General features: G+C 43.3%; 2 protein-coding genes across 2 annotated transcripts in view; both read right to left on the bottom strand.

The window, feature by feature from the left end:
- Nucleotides 1-43: 43 nt before the first annotated feature.
- LOC139574614 (syntaxin-5-like) lies at nucleotides 44-8,869 on the bottom strand. Its single transcript, XM_071399351.1, has 11 exons — nucleotides 8,719-8,869; nucleotides 7,934-8,188; nucleotides 3,570-3,640; nucleotides 3,198-3,253; nucleotides 3,019-3,089; nucleotides 2,689-2,805; nucleotides 2,511-2,567; nucleotides 2,326-2,404; nucleotides 2,085-2,191; nucleotides 1,886-2,007; nucleotides 44-1,691 (listed from the first exon to the last, which is right to left on the bottom strand). Exons 2-11 carry the CDS (start codon nucleotides 7,994-7,996, stop codon nucleotides 1,532-1,534), a joined length of 903 nt encoding a protein of 300 aa, XP_071255452.1. The 5' UTR covers nucleotides 7,997-8,188; nucleotides 8,719-8,869; the 3' UTR covers nucleotides 44-1,531.
- Nucleotides 8,870-13,378: 4,509 nt separating this feature from the next.
- The window catches only part of LOC139574613 (vascular endothelial growth factor A-like), a 16,341-nt gene continuing 8,317 nt past the window's right edge, over nucleotides 13,379-21,402 (bottom strand). The window contains exons 6-8 of the mRNA XM_071399350.1: nucleotides 19,126-19,206; nucleotides 18,533-18,718; nucleotides 13,379-18,343 (exon numbers count right to left, since the gene is read on the bottom strand). Of these exons, the coding sequence (XP_071255451.1) occupies nucleotides 18,322-18,343; nucleotides 18,533-18,718; nucleotides 19,126-19,206 (289 nt within the window). The 3' untranslated portion in view covers nucleotides 13,379-18,321. The remainder of the gene's footprint in view (nucleotides 18,344-18,532; nucleotides 18,719-19,125; nucleotides 19,207-21,402) is intronic.

The raw sequence follows: 21,402 nt of genomic DNA, 5'->3' as shown, positions 1-21,402 counted from the left end.
ATAATCCTCTTACTCAGTAAAGAATTACAGTCCTTTGCACAACTTCCCCATTGTTCTTTTTTAATATGCACTTCTATCCAATACATTAGCAGTATTTTCACTTTACACACTGTAGAAGTCCAGGCATTTAGCAAAAAAAGAGGGAAGAAATAGGAGTGTTTTCTTATTAAAAAAGTTCTGGTTGGTCATTAAATAATAGCATGTACATAAACATCTGTCCTCAGTGAGAATGAGAGGAGATGAAGAGGACAGTCCCCAATAAAGTAGTGAGGTCCAAACGGACAAGTTGCAGGGAAGTTTGGTAGAGAAAGAGACTTCACTAGCGTACTTTCAGCTCTACATAACCCTGTCATAACCAATGACATGTCACCTGTTTATAACAGTTGTTATAACAACCTGTTAATTAGGGTCCCAAATAGCAACCCATTTCCTATTTAGTGTACTACTTTTGTCCAGGGCCCTTTGGCTCTGTTTAAAGTAGTGTACTATATAGGAAATAGAGTGCCATTTGGGATGCAGACATTGGCAACAGTATTCAGACTTACCCCAGCTGACTTGCTGGCAGGTAAACCAGGCAATCTAAACTGTTAGATCTGCAATAACAGTATTAAGTAACTTGTTACAAACTGTTCAGGTCTGACTCGTCACATTGTGTTTATGATTGGGGCTATGAAGGGAATGTCCTCTTCAGTTTAAACCACCTTTAATCCTGTACCGTCATAAAACAGCTTAGACCACAGCTGTCTTGTCACATTTCTTTGAAACTGAAAGTACCCTTTTGGCAAATAAGAAACATTGAAAGAAAAAGGGAAAGTAAACCAACAATAGTTTCCAGTCATGCGTGGCGTGAATGATAGTGAGGGAGAATTGTTCAAGTCTCTCTTTAATAAAACCAAAATCGAAAGAAATGATTACAATTCAAGAAAACTCCAGTCTGTTGTGTTGGCCCTCATGTCAGAGAGAAAGTTGATTACACCCTGTCTTACAACAAATCAACAATAAGCTACATGAGGGGTAAAAGAAAATCTACCAAGAAACAAAACTAGGTTTGCAGAATCAAACCATTAAATAAGCCATTTTTGATTAAATGTTTAAGATGAATTATTCTCTAAAGTAACAAAGAACAGAATGACAAGTATTCTGTTTATACTATACAAAGCATGTTCCGATAGCATATCCTTTTCATTAGGGGTATTTCATCAATGTCTGTAGGAACAGAACAGATCTGCTAGGGTCCAGAAACGCTCTCCAGGGCTTTAGGCAGCAGATTACTATCATTTCTTGGGCTGCTGGACCTCAAGTCCCAAACCGTTCAATAACACTCCACCTGTCCCATTGTCCTGTTGCTGTGGCAACCCCTCGTCTCAGCCCAACCTTTCCCATTGTCTTATGTCAGATAGCATGACTCCGTCTGAACTATTGGTCAAGGGACTACCGTTTCATAGGAGTGACGCAACCTGTCAAAAGACAATGAACTTTTCCATCTCCCTCTTCTTCAACCTCCACTTCTTTATCTATCATTTCTCCCTGCTCAGGCGAGGAAGACCACAAAGACGATGAAGAACACGATGAGGACGAGGAAGATCTTGACCATGAGCCAGCGGTTGGAGGACACAGACTGGAAGTACTTGAGGATCTCCGTGTGAGCCATGTCCACGTTGAGCTGAGTGTCCTCCACGTTAGCATCAATCCTACATGGGAGAGGAAGACACACAGGGCTTGAGAGACACACCGGGCTGTGCTCGAGCATCTCAAAGTTTCTCCCCTCCTCCTCCCCTCTACACCACATCTCTTTCTCCCCTCCTCCTCATCTCTTTCTCCCTCAACTCCTCTTTCCCTCATCCACCTTGTTCCCCATCATACTGCTCTCCTCCCCCTCCCTCACCTCTGTACTGTCTCCTCCTGCTCCTTCACCATGTGAGCCAGCTGCTGGAAGATAGAGCCCAGCTCTACGATGGTGCTCTCAATGTTCTGCATGGTGTCTGCACGGCTCTGGATGTACGAGTCCTGCACCACAGAGAAACAACATTATACTAACACAATGACGCACACACACAATACAGGTGATAATAAAGTGTTTGTACCTGCTCATCAATGAGCTGGAGCTGTAGAGGGTTAGACTGGTTGTCCATGTTGATGGCGACCTCAGCCCCCATACTCCTTGACTCATCCTGCATCAACACTGAACTCTCTGGCAGAGGAGAGAAACGATAGTCAGTTAGAAGGAAGAGAAAATAAACTTCTGTGATTGGAATTCACAGAGACATTTGATCTGGTATAGGAATTAGAGGCTGAAGGTGAGGTAAACGTGGTGTGTTTTCTTACTGAAGTTGTTGGCGTGGAGAGGAGAAGAGACAGGACGCTGAGAGAACTGTTCTCTCCTGTTCTTCTGCTGCTTCAGGTTCTAGAGAAAGAGAAAATGAGAACGATATAGGCAACCTACAATTATGAGGATTCTTGAGGTTTAATGACAGAAAGTTCCAGTGACAGAAAGTTCCAGTGAATCTTACCTCTGTTCTTACTTCTAGAACCGACTTGAAGTCATTGGACATAGACGCCAGTTTGGACTGCAACAAAACAAAAACAAGGAGTTGTTGATTTTATAAAGCCTCAGGTTTCATATGGCTACATCATTTTACTCATCCACATCAGTTACATAATGCAGTAGAGAGGCACTGGAAGTCAGACCTGCAGGGAGACGACGATGGTGTTGGAATGGGTCTGGATGTGTCTGCCACTTGGCGCTCCACGTGAACGGATCAGATCCTGCAGCTGGGCTATCTGCTTGTTCAGGCTGTTAATGTCCTGCGAGGGGAATAGTGGGAGACAGGCGGAGGGAGTCAAACAGGGCACAGCAGTGTAACACAGACTGCACCCACTAAAACAGCTAGGTCTGTCACTTGCATAGAGATTCCACCTGACTGACTGGTCATCGTGTTTGCGATTTATAGTTCATAACGAGAAACAGCCGACAGCTTTTCCTGTATCGGTGTCAATTCAAACAAAAACAAATCTCACCTGCTTGATGATGTAGGTTAACTCTTCAATCTCCACTGCCTTGTCATCAAATAGAGATCTTCTTTTAGCCACTGAAAAGGTCAAAACAGACATATCCAGAACTATAGAAAAACGCAGAGTTTTTCCAAATAGCTATTTGTCACATAAATATTGAAACAGAAATATTGACATATACTTACATATAGTGAGTTTCTCTAGTTTAGCAAATGTATTACTCAAGTCCTTCCCTATTCTCCTGGAGGGGTTCAAAACAACACAAGATTGGTATCACAGTGATAGGCCTAAACATGAATACGGTGAAAAGAAACTGCTAGCGCATGTACATACGCAGAATGTAAAGTATGTCCTTCGGTAAAATGATAAGACAACAGAAAAGAACAGCCTGCATTCCAAAGAGATCATGCAGATCTACAATGTGATCAAAACGCCATGGAGAAACTAACAGCAACAAGTGGCTATTTACCAAACTTCAAATCAGACACAGGTGCCAACTACACCCCTGAGTGGATTAACTGTGTAACGTGAGCAAGTTGGCTGGCAGTGGGACTCACTTGGCCATGAGGGTGAAGTCACTGCGTTGCTTGAGAGCACTGAGGGCTGGCTTGTTGTGCTGAACACCATTCTGCAGAGAGAAAGAATGACAAAGAGGGATTAAAAGAGACACATCATCTGTGACAGATTACAAGAGGGGGAATGAATAGGTTCCTCTATCTCCCAGGTTGTTTAGTATCCCCCGGCCTTTATCAGATGGCTATTTCAACATCACTGCCCTTGCCTCTCCCCAGTGGCGACCCGTCATTTAGTGCAGAGCCCCACCTGTTTTCAGCCCCGCATTTTTAGGTTAAAAAAAAGTGTGTCACTCATGGAACAGTACGTCATCGCCAATTCTAAGATTAGAGTTATATTAGAAGTGCCCATCCGGCCTCCCGAGTGGCGGTGGTCTAAGGCACTGCATCGCAGTGCTAGCTGTGCCACTAGAAATCCTGGTTCGAGTCCAGTCTCTGTCTCAGCCAGCCACGACCAGTAGACCCTTGGGGCGGCGCACAATTGTCCCAGCATCGTCCAGGTTAGGGGAGTGTTTGGCCGGCAGGGATGTTCTTGTCCCATCGCGCTCTAGCAACTCGTGGCGGGCCGGGCGCAATGCACGCTGACACGGTCGCCAGGAGTACTGCGTTTCCTCCGACACGTTGGTGTGGCTGGCTTCCGGGCTAAGCAGGCATTGTGTCAAAAAGCAGTGCGGCTTGACTGGGTTTCGGAGGATGTATGGCTCTCGATCTTCGCCTGTCTCTCAAGTCCGTACGGGAGTTGCAGCGATGAGACAAGACTAACTACCAATTGGATACCACGAAATTGGTGAGAAAAAGGTGTAAAAGTAACAAATAGAAAAAATAAGTGCCCATCCAAGAAGGCTCAAGGTCATTTGCCACAGATAGAATGACATCTTTAAATCTACAGTAGCTTTGATTGGACTGTCAACATCATACTTTCAAAATCTTAGCTAGCAGTCGTCACCATGAATCAAGTCAACAATCAAATCCTTTTCCATCCTTGTCATATGAAGAGAAATTAGAGATATAACGTCTCGGTTCTCATCGGCCATTGGACATAAACATTACACATAAACATTAGACAAGTTGGAAGTCGCAAATTCAACAATGAGTGGTTTGGGAAGAAATCAGTGGCTAACTGAGTTCAAGACAACTGGGAACTCAGGGAAAAAACACGTTTTGAACGGTCATTCAACTCGGAATTGTAAATCCGGCATCTTTCTCTTTGATGACAAAATTTGCACACGAAGGACCGCCGCGCCACTTTTCTGTTCAAGCACATCACAACAACGTGAGTCCAAAAATGACTTATGCTGCTTCATAAATTATGTAGGATGCCAGAGAGATATGTATTCTGTAGCTAATAAAGTAATACTAAGTGTATATTGTGTAGTAAGCTGTAGTAAGCTGTTAGTAGCCCATGTGCCTCACCCTAACAATTTGGTCTATTTTCACCAACGCGGTATTGTAAACACATCGTTCGCAGCCGGTGTGTGCCTGTTTGCCAAAAACCTATTTAAGAGAAATGTAATCATCGAATATTGTAAGAGCTTTCATTGTCTGTTTATATGTAAGAGCGGTCCATGTTCTGAATTCTGTCGCTGTACATTTCAAAAGTGCTGAACAAAGAGTTATATTGACTACGTCCGTCGTCTCTCGCTCATTAATGTCTTCATCGAAATGATGGCTTGCCTCATATCCGCTTGTCGTCCCCTATTGCCATAGTTTGCACATCTCAATTGCCAGTAGAAACCACATTTGTTTAAGCAAGTCAGCATTATCAGCTATGTTTTTTTAAAGGCAGTAAATGAGGCTGAATGAACTGTAGCAGTGGTAAGGTGTTGGGACAGCTTTATGTCCCAATATTAGAACAAGGAACAGATATAGCCCTTGGTTATCTCCAGACCTGACTGGCCTTGACCAGCACAAAAACATCTTGTGGCGTTCTGCATTAGCATCGAATAGCCCCCTGCAATATGCAACTTTTCAGGGAAGTTAGGAACCAACATACACAGGCAGTTAGGAAAGCAAAGGCTAGTTTTTTCAAACAGAAATTTGCATCCTGTAGCACAAATTCCCAAAAAGTTCTGGAACACTAAAGTCCATGGAGAATAAGAGCACCTCCTCCCAGCTGCCCACTGCACTGAGGCTAGGAAACACTGTCACCACTGATAAATCCACAATAATTGAGAATTTCAATAAGCATTTTTCTACAGCTGGCCATGCTTTCCACCTGGCTACCCCTACCCGGGTCAACAGCCCTGCACCCCCCACAGCAACTTGCCCAAGCCTCCCCCATTTCTCCTTCACCCAAATCCAGATAGCTGATGTTCTGAAAGAGCTGCAAAATCTGGACGCGTACAAAATCAGCTGGGCTAGACAATCTGGACCTCTCGTTCTAAAATTATCCGCCGCAATTGTTGCAACCCCTATTACTAGTCTGTTCAACCTCTCTTTCGTATCATCTGCGATCCCCAAACATTGGAAAGCTGCCGCGGTCATCCCCCACTTCAAAGGGGGAGACACTCTAGACCCAAACTGTTACAGACCTATATCTATCCTACCCTGCCTTTCTAAGGTCTTCGAAAGCAATGTTAACAAACAGATCACCGACCATTTCGAATCCCACCGTACCTTCTCCGCTATGCAATCTGGTTTCCGAGCTGGTCATGGGTGCACCTCAGCCACGCTCAAGGTCCTAAATAATATCATAACCACCATTGATAAAAGACAATACTGTGCAGCCATATTCATTGACCTGGCCAAGGCTTTCGACTCTGTCAATCACCACATTCTTATCGGCAGACTCAACAGCCTTGGTTTCTCAAATGACTGCCTCACCTGGTTCACCAACTACTTCTCAGACAGAGTTCAGTGTGTCAAATCGGAGGGCCTGTTGTCCGGACCTCTGGCAGTCTATGGGGGTGCCACAGGGTGCAATTCTCGGGCCAACTCTTTTCTCTGAATACATCAATGATGTTGCTCTTGCTGCTGGTGATTCTCTGATCCACTTCCACGCAGACGACACCATTCTGTATACTTCTGGCCCTTCTCTGGACACCGTGTTAACTAACCTCCAGACGAGCTTCAATGCCATACAACACTCCTTCCGTGGCCTCCAACTGCTCTTAAATGCAAGTAAAACTAAATGCATGCTCTTCATACGATCGCTGCCCGCACCCCCGTCCAGCATCACTACTCTGGACGGTTCTGACTTAGAATATGTAGACAACTACAAATACCTAGGTGTCTGGTTAGACTAAACTCTCCTTCCAGACTCACATTAAGCATCTCCAATCCAAAATTAAATCTAGAATTGGCTTCCTATTTCGCAATAAAGCCTCCTTCACTCATGCTGCCAAACACACCCTTGTAAAACTGACTATTCTATCGATCCTTGACTTCGGCGATGTCATTTACAAAATAGCCTCCAACACTACTCAGCAAATTGGATGCAGTCTATCACAGTGCCATCCGTTTTGTCACCAAAGCCCCATATACTACCCACCACTGTGACCTGTACGCTCTCGTTGGCTGGCCTTCGCTTCATATTCGTCGCCAAACCCACTGGCTCAAGGTCATCTATAAATCTTTGCTAGGTAAAGCCCCGCCTTAGCTCACTGGTCACCATAGCAGCACCCACCCGGAGCAAGCACTCCAGCAGGTATATTTCACTGGTCACCCCCAAAGCCAATTCCTCCTTTGGCCACCTTTCCTTCCAGTTCTCTGCTGCCAATGACTGGAACGAATTGCAAAAAAAAGAATAACTTAAGCTGGAGACTCATATCTCCCTCACGAACTTTAAGAATCAGCTGTTAGAGCAGCTTACAGAGCATTGCACCTGTACATAGCCCATCCAACTACCTCATATTGTTATTTTTTCTTCTCCTTTGCACCCCACTATCTCTACTTGCACATTCATCTTCTGCACATCTATCACTCCAGTGTTTAATTGCTATACTGTAATTACTTCCCCACTATGGCCTATTTATTGCCTTACCTCCCTAATCTTACCTCATTTGCACACACTGTATATAGACTTTTCTATTGTGTTATTGACTGTACATTTGTTTATCCCATGTGTAACTCTGTTGTTGTTTGTTTCGCACTGCTTTGCTTTATCTTGGTCAGGTCGCAGTTGTAAATGAGAACTTGTTCTCAACTGGTCTACCTGGTTAAATAAAGGTGAATGTTTTATTTTTAATTATGTAGGCCCGAATAGTTTGTGGGCACCGTTTGTCACCGTTAGAGTGCAATAAATGTATTGTTTAGTGTTGTGGCTTTGCTGGCATGCATCCCCCCAAAAATGTTTGCCCCACCAAGATTTACATGCTAAAATCGCCACTGCCTCTCCCATACCTACATACCTGTCTGCTCTGTAGGGATTTGCAGGCGGACTGGAACTCGTTGGTTCGATCCCTGCACGTCATCCTGCCGAATGTATATCACCAGCCTACACTGGGCACGCCAAGGAGAAAGGGTCTGACGTTTGAAAGATCTCGGTAGTGTACTATAGACCGGTCCGTGCTCCGTGGAAACAGTCACTACACCTCCTGATGTCAACTCCTAACTGCAAGGCGTCAATCCGTGTCCAATGATGCACACGGGCATTCTCAATGTATCTGTAATATGATAGGAGTAACATAACCAAATTAATTAAAATTACAGTTTGCTAGGTTGTCGTGCCCCGGGCTACCTAACTAGCTACCAATACGTTGTCTCAGTTCCCCCAACAAATCGGAGCTTGGCCAATTTTTTGGCAATCAAGCCCCCACCCCCATTTATGTGTCTAGCTAGTAACAAGTAAGCTAATGTTAGCAAAGCCATCATTACCACGGCAACACAAACTGAAACGAAATGCTACCAGACAGCTTATCTGACAGTGATGAAATATAAAATTCTAGCTAGCTAGATATCTGTTGTCATTTAAATGTTCTTAGATACTGAGCTATTTAGTTATGCCAAGCTACCGTTGACCAACTAACGTTAGCTAGTTTTAAATAGCCGACTCCATCACAGCTGATTTTTAGCTAACCCTAGAGACGTGGCTTGAATGTTTTGTTTGAAAAAAGAAAACTCTCTCATCACCACGTGAATCAGATGTGTATATATATCTAGGTTCCCTCGATAAACGTGATCAGTTTCAACTTACTATTAGCAAAATTCCACAAGAATTCACAGATCGTTCGATGTTTTTACCAAGCCGGGACTGAAAGTTTGAATCCGGGTCATTTCCGGATCCTGACGTCATTGCCACGTCCACCACTGTTTAAATTAGATATATTAGAGAAAGGAGTCACCACATACCACCAGATGTCGCCATATCTTATGTTTTCTAACATATATGTCAACTTGTGCAGCATTAAAATTAACTGGACTGTATTCAATTATGCGTGGATAGTGAAGCGCATACAGAGTAGAAGGTTGATGTTTATTGTCACGAGTCTTGTCCTGGAGGCAGAAATAAGCGATTTCCCATTACATAGGTCAGCTGCAAAGTCAAAATTGGTTATATTGTAAAGATTCATGAAAAAAAAATGTTGTTTAGGCATTTGGGTTAGCAGTGTGGTTATACTTTGTGACTGTGCCAGCTACTGACAACTCTGCAGAGCTGCCTCCAGAACAAGATTCATAACCAAAAACGCTAACCTGCTTTAGAGTATAGTGGAGATAACCGTGATTACCAAACTCCAGAATGTGAGAGGGAAAGGGAGGTAGAGAGACAGAGCGAAGTTAAGCTACACACACGAATACAGGTAGAGAGATAACATCCAGGACTTGCTCAGATCTCATTCTATACCTACTGGCTCCCACATCCTTACCTCAACAAGAGCTGGCATGTTCAGACCACAACTATGCCCTCACCTATCTTCTCCCTATCTTCAATGCTCACCTTTCTATTCCCACTCAATCGGTCTTCCTATAGCCTGTTCTCTTTCCACCTGAACACCACGTCTGTGAAAAAACAACATATGTTCTCTGATAATGCATAAATTAACAATATCTGTGCATTTGAGGGCATTCACATTTTACAATGTCTCAAATTGATGCCATTGTCATAAATCTTTCAATGGCTTCTATGTTGTCTGAAATGATAAAGAATTATCAAAGCACCACAGAGATGCATGTTTCCGTAACAGATAACAGCTTGTTTTTTCATGCGTCACAGGGGACTTTAAACAACATTAATTTTCCTGTCAGAGAGAGACATGGCTGGCCATAGTCAACACACGCACATTGCTCTCTCTCTCTCTCTCTCTCTCTCTCTCTCTCTCAATTCAATTGTTCAATTCAAGGGCTTTATTGGCATGGGAAACATATGTTAACATTGCCAAAGCAAGTGAAGTAGGTGATAAACAAAAGTGAAGAACAATTTTTTTTAGCAGTAAACATTACTCTCACAGAAGTTCCAAAAGAATAAAGACATTTCAAATGTCATATTATGTATATATACAGTGCAAATAGTTAAAGTACAAAAGGGAAAATAAATAAACATAAATATGGGTTGTATTTATAATGGTATTTGTTCTTCACTGGTTGACCTTTTCTTGTGGCAACAGGTCACACATCTTGCTGCTGTGATGGCACACTGTGGTATTTCACCCAGTAGATATGGGAGTTCATCAAAAAGTGATTTTTTTAAACAATTTTTTTGTGGATCTGTGTAATCTGAGGGAAATGTGTGTCTCTAATATGGTCATAAATTTGGCAGGAGGTTTGGAAGTGCAGTTTAAGTCAAAGCTTTCCTTAAGTTTGGGTCAGTCACAGTGGTCAGGTATTCTGCCACTGTGTATTCTCTGTTTAGGGCCAAAAAGCATTCTAGTTTGCTCAATTTTTTTGTTAATTATTTCCGATGTGTCAAGTAATTATCTTTTTGTTTTCTCATGATTTGGTTGGGTCTAATTGTGTTGCTGTCCTGGGGCTCTGTTTGTGTTTGTGAACAGAGCCCCAGGACCAGCTTGCTTAGGGGACTCTTCTCCAGGTTCATGTCTCTGTAGGTGATGGCTTTGTTATGGAAGGTTTGGGAATCGCTTCCTTTTAGGTGGTTGTAGAATTCAACAGCTCTTTTCTGGATTTTGATAATTAGCGGGTATCGGCCTAATTCTGCTCTGCGTGCATGATTTGGTGTTTTACGTTGTACACAGAGGATATTTTTGTAGAATTCTGCATGCAGTCTCAATTTGGTGTTTGTCCCATTTTGTGAATTCTTGGTCGGTGAGTGGACACCAGACATCACAACCATAAAGGGCAATGGGTTATTTAACTGATTCAAGTATTTTTGGCCAGATCCTAATGGCCAGATCCTAATGGTATGTCGAATTTTATGTTCCTTTTGATGGCATAGGAGGACCTTCTTGCCTTGTCTCTCAGCTTGTTCACAGCTTTGTTGAAGATACCTGTGGCGCTGATGTTTAGGCTGAAGTATGTAGAGTTTTTTGTGTGCTCTAGGGCAACGGTTTCTAGATGGAATTTGTATTTGTGGTCCTGGCGACTGGACCTTTTTTGGAACACCATTATTTTTGTCTAACTGAGATTTACTGTCAGGGCCCAGGTCTGGCTGAATATGGGCAGAATATCTAGATGCTGCTGTAGGCCCTCCTTGGTTGGTGACAGAAGCACCAGATCATCAGCAAACAGTAGACATTTGACTTCAGATTCTAGATGGGTGAGGCCGGGTGCTGCGGACAGTTCTAGTGCCCTCGCCAATTCGTTTATATATATATATGTTGAAGAGGTTGGGGCTTAAGCTGCATCCCTGTCTCACCCCACAGCCCTGTGGAAAGAAATTTGTGTTTTTGGCCATTTTAACCGCACACTTGTTTTTGTACATGGATTTTATAATGTTGTATGTTTTTCCCCCAACCTCACTTTCCATCAATTTGTATAGCAGACCCTCATGCCAAATTGAGTCAAATGCTTTTTTTAAATCAACAAAGCATGAGAAGACTTTGCCTTTGTTTTGGTTTATTTTTTTGTCAATTAGGGTGTGCAGGGTGAATACGTGGTCTGTGGTACGGTAATTTGGTAAAAAGGCAATTTTACATTTGCTCAGTATATTGTTTTCACTGAGAAAATGTACGAGTCTGCAGGTTTTTTTCTCTCTCTCTCTCTCTCTCTCTCTGTCTCTGCCTCTCACACACAGCTGCTGCTACAAAAGCAGAGGAAAACACGTCTCTAGGGTTATAGTACGAATACATACAGAGAACGGTGGAAAAATACAGGAAACCACTTCCACAGATAGAAGAGAGAGAGGGAGATAGGGAGTGAAGGATAAAGAGAGCGGGTGAGAGATGAGGAGTTTCAGGGACACACAACGAGTCACTGGTTCTCAGGGGCACCACCATCGAATCAGAGACAGTTAGACAGTTCCAATATTATTCTGCACTAACATGACAAGGTTCTGGGACTTTTTCAGAGAGTAGAAAACCTTTTTACAAAAAGGGGAATAGGATTAAAGGTTGAAAATACATCCATGTCTTCTGATGGATGAGTCACTGTCTCTCCCTCCCTCCCTCTCTCTGTCTCCCTAATCTTGTGCAGGCTTCTATATTTAGTCACTGGCAGGATGCCCTCCATGACAGGTAGGCCAGGCAGCATCAGCCTTGAGCTCAATCTCACTGGAGCTGATTGGCTCTCTCTCAGGGTGGGGAGGAAGACAAACTGCATCACTGAAAGAGACAGACAGACAGACAGACAGACAGACAGACAGACAGACAGACAGACAGACAGACAGACAGACAGACAGACAGACAGACAGACATGGCTCTCTCAGGGTGGAGAGGAAGACAAACTGCATCACTGAAAGAGACAGACAGACAGACAGACAGACATGGCTCTCTCAGGGTGGAGAGGAAGACAAACTGCATCACTGAAAGAGACAGACAGACAGACAGACATGGCTATCTCAGGGTGGAGAGGAAGACAAACTGCATCACTGAAAGAGACAGACAGACATGGCTATCTCAGGGTGGAGAGGAAGACAAACTGCATCACTGAAAGAGACAGACAGACAGACAGACATGGCTCTCTCAGGGTGGAGAGGAAGACAAACTGCATCACTGAAAGAGACAGACAGACATGGCTATCTCAGGGTGGAGAGGAAGACAAACTGCATCACTGAAAGAGACAGACAGACAGAGAAACAGACAGACAGAGAAACAGACAGACATGGCTGTCTCAGGGTGGGGAGGGCCCCAAAAGATGAACTGCATCACTGAGAGATATAGAGACTGGATGAGAAAGAATTACTCCTCTCAGAAGCCAGTTTCAAGATATAATCTGCTATCGGAAATTGCACTGTCACTGCCTCTCACAGCCTCTGACATGAAAAGTCAATATGAGGACGATTGAGTATATTCCCATAAAATCATACTATCATCACTTGTTTGAAGATGAAAATAATTGGCACTCAGCAACACACACACACACACACACACACACACACACACACACACACACACACACACACACACACACACACACACACACACACACACACACACACTACTTGCCGCGCGGCTGACTCACCACAGTTCAGGAGGAGAGTCAATATTATTTCTCATATCATCATGTCACTCACACGCTCTCTATCCCTCCATCCCTCACTCCCAGGGTGTCACTATCCCTCCATCCCTCACTCCCAAGGTGTCACTTCAATCATCAGCCTGTTTATCTTTCATTACTGCTGAGAGGGATGAAAAAGAAGAGAGGGAGGAGGCATGGTGGTAAAAGAGGGATGACATCAAAGAGATTACAGGAAGGGCATTGGAAGCATTGGAGAGACTACCAATAACAAAACATTTTACAAAAAATAAGACATTTCCTTTAATAATATCTGGAACATTGTATCATGGTTGTTTTGTTTTGAACATTTCCTAGTAGTATTAACATCCTTACATAGACATTGAACTGATTAATCGTCATAATATACTGTGACACAAAACGGCATGGTACAGCGGCACACACACATCAAGTAGGGCATAAATGGTGTAGCAGCAATATCAGTGTTATACACATTACAACGCATTTGTAATTGTAGATTCTGTAACATGGGAGTATAGCTGGAATGAATTACAAGACATTCTAAAGTATGCTCTATGTCATACACATGATGGTGGTTGGATATAAGACATTATATAGTATTATTATTATTATTATGATCTACTTTTAGTCAGGGTCTGCCTGCTATAGCGGAGTATAAGACAGTTAGGGCTTGAATAGGTCTACCTAGACAGTAGATAGGGTATGTGCTAGACTCGCTTTGCCAAACTCATGGGTCTACAACACAGTGGCTGAGGGAAGACTAGGTGCGTGCAGAAAAGAGGAGCAACCAGCACATTCATGTTGGATATGTAATGGACATTTGTAGTATATTACTGTATGAATGGAGAATATAGTCCCTTCTCCAAGTCTTTCTGTAACTGGCAAGTTTCATAATGATAATGTGGGGTGGTTATATCTGTCCTGTTTCACACATACACAAGTGTGTATTATATTCATGTGTGAATTGTAAATGCATTTTTTGCATATCCCCACTCTCCCTGAGACGCCCTCGGAGAGTGGGGTCACGGACAGTTTCCTGTGGACCCACACAAAGTTTGACAATGACGCTTTGCAAACTATACAGCAGGGGGGGTTGTTTTGGCATTCACAGGCCACCATTAAGAGGAGAGGAGCTCACAGATGCTTCGATGTATAGAGAGGGGAGGGGAGACATACTCAGTAGAGCTGCATAGTGTATGGTCTGACTGCCATCACAGGACCAATCTCAGAGCCTGAATTCAAACACACTTTTCACATACAGCTCACAAATCCCTCAGCTAAATCTGTTAACAGGCAGACTTCAGGAGAATCATTGATATGTTGTCAGAGTTTCATCTCATTATTTTTGGAGAGGAATCTGCTACTTCAGCTAAAATATTCGTATGCTCATCCCAGTCTCTGAATCAGAGGCCATACTTATTGCTTAGTGAAAATAAACATTTCAGACCGAGTTCAAAATAAAAGTACAATATAAAAGGAATGTCAGGGGAATAACATTTGGAATGTGACACTCAGGTTCTGGAATTGCAATCTGTTTTACATGAGGAGGCTTCTAGAACTGCTAACAGGTATGGAAACTTGAACAATGATGAGAAAGAAGAGAGATCATTTGCTTGTTTGTTGAATGAGATTCTTGGTAAACAATATTATATCGTAGCTGTATCCTTACCCACACAGCTCTAAGCATCCCTCACAGACAGAAAGCCTGCCACCCTGATTCAGATTGATGGCTACCCAAAGTAAATAGACCCGTAACTTTATCTGTAGCTTGCTTACCATGCTAATGGACAAGTTGTTCAAACACTGATCGATTCTGACACGTCCGTGGACGATAGCTATGGACCAAATCCTGTTTCACCAGTGACATGCTATATGGGGGTAGGAGAGGTGACTGACTCTATCAGTAAATAAATCCGTTATGTTCCAGACACCCATCCCATCTCAGCTCCACAAAACAATACAAACACCATATAATGCTATATAATACTAAATGTTTTCGTTTTACGAGACAACATTTCCCTGGTGAATATTTTTGTTGCACATTATAATGTATATTGTTTTTTGGCCATTGAGAAGTCTCTCCCTGTTTAAATGCTACACAGTTATCCATATGTTTAGACGCCTCATGTCTACGTAGTGGTATTAGTCGGCCACCCAGAGGGACTCTTTATGTACACGGATTAAGAACAAACAAAAACATAGAAACATTTCACAATATAGAACATCTTTTAAGTCAACAGGACAAAATTATGCCAAAATATAACAACTTATACAAATACAATAAAATGAAGTATAAAAAACATTTGGATTTAAAAATGTTATACTTATTTCCACTCTTTATATTGCATGTAAAAGAAAATCTTATAAGATACCTGCATTCATTTCTATTTAGGTGTGTGTGTGTGTGTGTGTGTGTGTGTGTGTGTGTGTGTGTGTGTGTGTGTGTGTGTGTGTGTGTGTGTGTGTGTGTGTGTGTGTGTGTGTGTGTGTGTGTGAACCCTTGGACGATGGCCAGGCTTCATCATTGTCATTCCCCTCACTGCCCTGTCGGCGTGAACAGCCCTTTCACTCCGGAGCAGAAAGATGGAGACAAAAACCAAATCAAACAAATGACAGAAAACCCCTCAGTGATTCAGCCTGTGACCATACGCTGTGAATGAGAGACAGCAGGGTAACCCATCTGTGCCATTCAGTGTGTAGACCACACAAATACAGTCTATGCAGCTATTCAACTCACTTAGCTATAGGTCTATGGGGGTGCAGCCTGACGGCTTTATACACAGAGCTGGTGTGTGTGTGTGTGCATGTGTTTGTCCGTGTGTGTGTGTCCATTCAGTATTCTATATCTTTACTGCACTTTAATGACTTGACCCTGGAATCATTCTCCTATCGGAGTCTCCCTGTAGAAAATATAACACGTGTTTCAAGACCAGGATCATCATCACTGTTGCCATTGTCTTTCTGCAAAACAGTCCAACTGCAGTTCATGGGCAACACTGACCCACCGTGTCTATGAAGACAACAACAAAACTCAACATGAACATGTCTGTTATATCTAATCTGTGATCAGTCTCTAAATCCTCTTCATGTCCCAATGTCCCAATGTCTCATACGGAAGCGGAGGTGTGAGTGTTGAATCCTGTCCGGTCCACAACTAACGTCCTGGCCACCCACTGCCTCACATTGCCATCATGATACCGGACATCTAAACTGTGCTTTACATTTGGTCCCATCATTGTCCCTTGTGAAGGAGACGGTGTTTCTAAACATGTTGACTAAGTGCCTGAAGAAGCTGTGTGATGATGAGACTGACTGACTGCGCATATACAGATCTAGACACAGTTGGGGCACATGTATATATATATACAGTGGTTTCGGAAAGTATTCAGACCCTTTGACTTTTTCCACATTTTGTTAAGTTACAGCCTTATTCTAAAATCGATTTAAAAAAAAAAAATCCTCAGCAATGTACACACAATACCCCATAATGACAAAGCAAGAACAGGTTTTTAGAATGTATTAAAAATAAAAAACAGAAATACCTGGTCCCGTGTGGCTCAGTTGGTAGAGCATGGCGCTTGCAACGCCAGGGTTGTGGGTTCATTCCCCACGGGGGGACCAGGATGAATATGTATGAACTTTCCAATTTGTAAGTCGCTCTGGATAAGAGCGTCTGCTAAATGACTTAAATGTAAATGTAAATATAAGTATTCAGACCCTTTGCTAAATGCTGCTCAAGTGCATCTTGTTTCCATTGATCATCCTTGAGATGTTTCTACAACTTGATTGAGTCCATCTGTGGTAAATTAAATTGATTGGACATCTGTCTATATAAGTTCCCACAGTTGACAATGCATGTCAGAGCAAAAACAAAGCCATGAGGTTGAAGTTATTGTCAGTAGAGCTACAAGACAGGATTGTGTCGAGGCACAGATCTGGGGAAGGGTACCAAAAACATTTCTGAAGCATTAAAGGACTCCAAGAACACAGTGGCCTCCATCATTGATAAATGGAAGAAGTTTGGAACCACCAAGACTCTTCCTAGAGCTGGCCACCCTGCCAAACGGAGCAGTCGGGGGAGAAGGGCCTTGGTCAGGGAGGTGATCAAGAACCTGATGGTCACTCTGACAGAGTTCTAGAATTCCTCTGTGGAGATGGGAGAAACTTCCAGAAGGACAACCATCTCTGCAGCACTCCACCAATCAGGCCTTTATGGTAGAGTGGCCAGACGGAAGCCACTCCTCAGTAAAGGGCACATAACAGCCCGCTTGGAGTTTGCCAAAAGGCACCTAAAGACTCTCAGACCATGAGAAACAAGATTCTCTGGTCTGATGAAACTGAGATTGAACTCTTTGGCCTGAATGCCAAGCGTCACGTCTGGAGGAAACCTGGCACCATCCCTACGGTGAAGCATGGTGGCGGCAGCATCATGCTTTGGGGATGTTTTTCAGCGGCAGGGACTGGGAGACGAGTCAGGATCAAGGCAAAGATGAACGGAGCAAAGTACAGAGCGATCCGTGATGAAAACCTGATCCAGAGTGCTCAGGACCTCAGACTGGGGCGAAAGTTCACCTTCCAACAGGACAACAACCCTAAGCACACAGCCAAGACAACACAGGAGTAGCTTGAACCCGATCGAACATCTCTGAAGAGAACTTAAAACAGCTGTGCAGCAATGCTCCCGATCCAACCTGACAGAGCTTGAGAGGATCTGCAGAGAAGAATGGGAGAAACTCCACAAATACAGGTGGGCCAAACTTGTAGTGTCATACCCAAGAAGACTCGAGGCTGTTATCGCTGCCAAAGGTGCTTCACCAAAATACTGAGTAAAGGGTCTGAATACTTATGTAAATGTGATATTTCAGTTTTACATTTTTAATAAATTAGCAAAATATTCTACAAACCTGTTTTTGCTTTGTCATTATGGGGTATTGTGTATAGATTGATGATGAAGAAGAAAAAAAACTATTTTATCAATTTTAGAACAAGGCTGTAACCTAACAAAATGTGGAAAAAGTCAAGGGGTCTGAAAACTTCCCGAAGGGGTTTCTGGAGGACAAGGAGGGACACAGAAGGGAGTACTTAGGAATATGCTTCCCCACCCCACCCCTGACAGAGAGGTACCCAGGATTGCGCTAAGCATGGCTGAGAGTGACATTGGAACCAGTGGAGAGACAGAGAGAGGGGAGAGAGAGAGAGGGGAGAGAGAGCATCACCGCCTCATGGCCTCACATCTAAAAGAAAAAGAAACAAGAGAGAGTTCAGATCAGATTGATTAAATGTGTAATGTTTGGTTGTGGTTCAGCCATGTTGAATGTGGTTGTGATGCACGGTCACGGTTGGTACTATGTCTGTGGTAGTGGTCAGAGCTCTCCTTCTATTGCTCTGCTTCTGATGGTGGTTTGCCGTCACTGGACACTGACCTGCAGAGGTGCTGGTTGAGTCTCCTCCCTTTCTGACTGCAGCTCTCTGTGGTCACGTTGCAGCGACACAGACAAGACTGTAAATCGAGCGTCCACTTCCTCCCAGGACAGGGGGTACATCGAGGGCCTGGCAAGGAAGACAGGGTGGTAGGGAGAGGAAATGGGGTAGTGGGGGGAGAGGAGGGTCTGGGGTGGTAAAGAGAATAGTCTATTTATGAATAGAATAAATATAGAACCTTTAAACAGACACCATTGGCATTCTGATCTGAATGATGGACGAGCCTGAGAGACACTGAGTGAACTCTGACCCCTATAACAGCAAATAACTGACAGCAGCATGATGAATGGAGAATTGATGAAAAGGGATGAAAAAGGAGAAGGACTGAATTCTCTCTTTCTGCTCTCTGGGTAGAGCGATTTTCTAGGAACGATGTATGTGTGCAGAAACACACAAACCCGCAGAGAAACAGACACTTGCTTAGACTTGTGATAAAACATTTAAATGATAGTGTTATAAATGGAGAAAGAAGCAACAACTTAGTGGGTCATTATTTTGAGGCACCTGTATGAGTTGCATGTTTAGTTGAACTTACGTGGTTTTGATAGTTCCAATTTTCTTTCTTTTGGATTTTTCTCTGTCCCTTTTCCTGCCTTTCCTCAGAGGCTTTGCAGGCCTGTTAGTCAGAGACATACATCTGTGTCAAACAACAATACATCACCATAGCAGATCAAAATCTAAATAGATATGTTATAGATTTTTTGAGTTATTGCCTCAAATGACATTTTTGGGGGATTCCCTTAGAGTCCAACAGCCTTATTAGAAAAGAAAATGAGAACAGGAGGATAGAGGTCAACGCTCACAGAGAGGAAAGTTAGGAAAATCCCCATGTTCTCACCCTTTCCCTAACCTCCGTCTCCGTTTCTAGCTTTCACTCTTTCCCTCTAACCCCCTGTTCTCACCCTTTCCCTAACTTTCCTCTCTGTGGGCGTTGACCTCTGTCCCCCTGTTCTCACCCTTTCCCTAACTTTCCTCTCTGTGGGCGTTGACCTCTAACCCCCTGTTCTCACCCTTTCCCTAACTTTCCTCTCTGTGGGCGTTGACCTCTATCACCCTGTTCTCACCCTTTCCCTAACTTTCCTATCTGTGAGCGTTGACCTCTATCACCCTGTTCTCACCCTTTCCCTAACTTTCCTCTCTGTGGGCGTTGACCTCTGTCCCCCTGTTCTCACCCTTTCCCTAACTTTCCTATCTGTGAGCGTTGACCTCTATCACCCTGTTCTCACCCTTTCCCTAACTTTCCTCTCTGTGGGCGTTGACCTCTATCACCCTGTTCTCACCCTTTCCCTAACTTTCCTATCTGTGAGCGTTGACCTCTATCACCCTGTTCTCACCCTTTCCCTAACTTTCCTCTCTGTGGGCGTTGACCTCTATTACCCTGTTCTCACCCTTTCCCTAACTTTCCTCTCTGTGGGCGTTGACCTCTATTACCCTGTTCTCACCCTTTCCCTAACTTTCCTATCTGTGAGCGTTGACCTCTGTCCCCCTGTTCTCACCCTTTCCCTAACTTTCCTCTCTGTGGGCGTTGACCTCTGTCCCCCTGTTCTCACCCTTTCCCTAACTTTCCTCTCTGTGGGCGTTGACCTCTGTCCAGCTCTGTTGGTCTAAGGCCAGCTAGTCAGTCTGCCACTGGGTCAGGGGTGGGCTGTGACAGAGCAAAAGTAGCTCTTCCTCTGTATGGTCAAAAGCCTTGCCTTAGACTTACTTTAGTTTTGCACAAATCATAACTTTCTACAGCTCAGCACAGCACCCTTCAAAAACTGTATTTTGTATTTTTTACTTGAGTTAATTTAGTAAATATTTTCTTCACTCTATTTTCTTAAAACTGCATTGTTGGTTAAGGGCTTGGAAGTAAGCATTTCACGGTAAGGTCTACAGCTGTTGTATTCGGCGCATACAATTTGATGTGATAAACAGTTTAGGACATAAAAGGAACATTTAGACGAGTATCTATAAATGTACACTGCCGTTCAAAAGTTTGGGGTCACCTAGAAATGTCCTTGTTTTTGAAAGGAAAGCTATTTTTTTGTCCATTAAAAGAACATTAAATTAATCAGAAATACAGTGTAGACATTGTTAATGTTGTAAATGACTACTGTAGCTGGAAACGGCAGATTTTTTATGGAAATATCTATATAGGCGTACAGAGAACCAATATCAGCAACCATCACTCCTGTGTTCCAATGGCACGTTGTGTTAGCGAATCCAAGTTTATCATTTTAAAAGGCTAATTGATCATTAGAAAACCATTTTGCAATTATGTTAGCACAGCTGAAAACTGTTGTTCTGATTAAAGAAGCAATAAAACTGGCCTTCTTTAGACTAGTTGAGTATCTGGAGCATCAGCATTTATGGGTTCGATTACAGGCTCAAAATGGCCAGAAACAAAGAACTTTCTTCTGAAACTCGTCAGTCTATTCTTGTTCTGACAAATGAAGGCTATTCCATGTGAGAAATTGCCAAGAAACTAAAGATCTCATACAACGCTGTGTACGCCCTTCACAGAACAGCGCAAACTGTCTCTAACCAGAATAGAAAGAGGAGTGGGAGGCCCCGGTGCACAACTGAGAAAGAGGACAAGTACATTAGAGTGTCTAGTTTGAGAAACAGACGCCTCACAAGTCCTCAACTGGCAGCTTCATTAAATAGTACCCGCAAAACACCAGTCTCAACGTCAACAGTGAGAGGTGACTCCGGGATGCTGGCCTTCTAGGCAGAGTTCCTCTGTCAGGTGTTTGTGTTCTTTTGCCCATCTAAATCTTTTATTTTTATTGGCCAGTTTGAGATATGGCTTTATCTTTGCAACTCTGCC

Source organism: Salvelinus alpinus, chromosome 4 (assembly GCF_045679555.1).
Source record: "Salvelinus alpinus chromosome 4, SLU_Salpinus.1, whole genome shotgun sequence".
NCBI lineage: Eukaryota > Metazoa > Chordata > Actinopteri > Salmoniformes > Salmonidae > Salvelinus > Salvelinus alpinus.
This window is presented reverse-complemented; position numbering and strand designations above follow the sequence as displayed.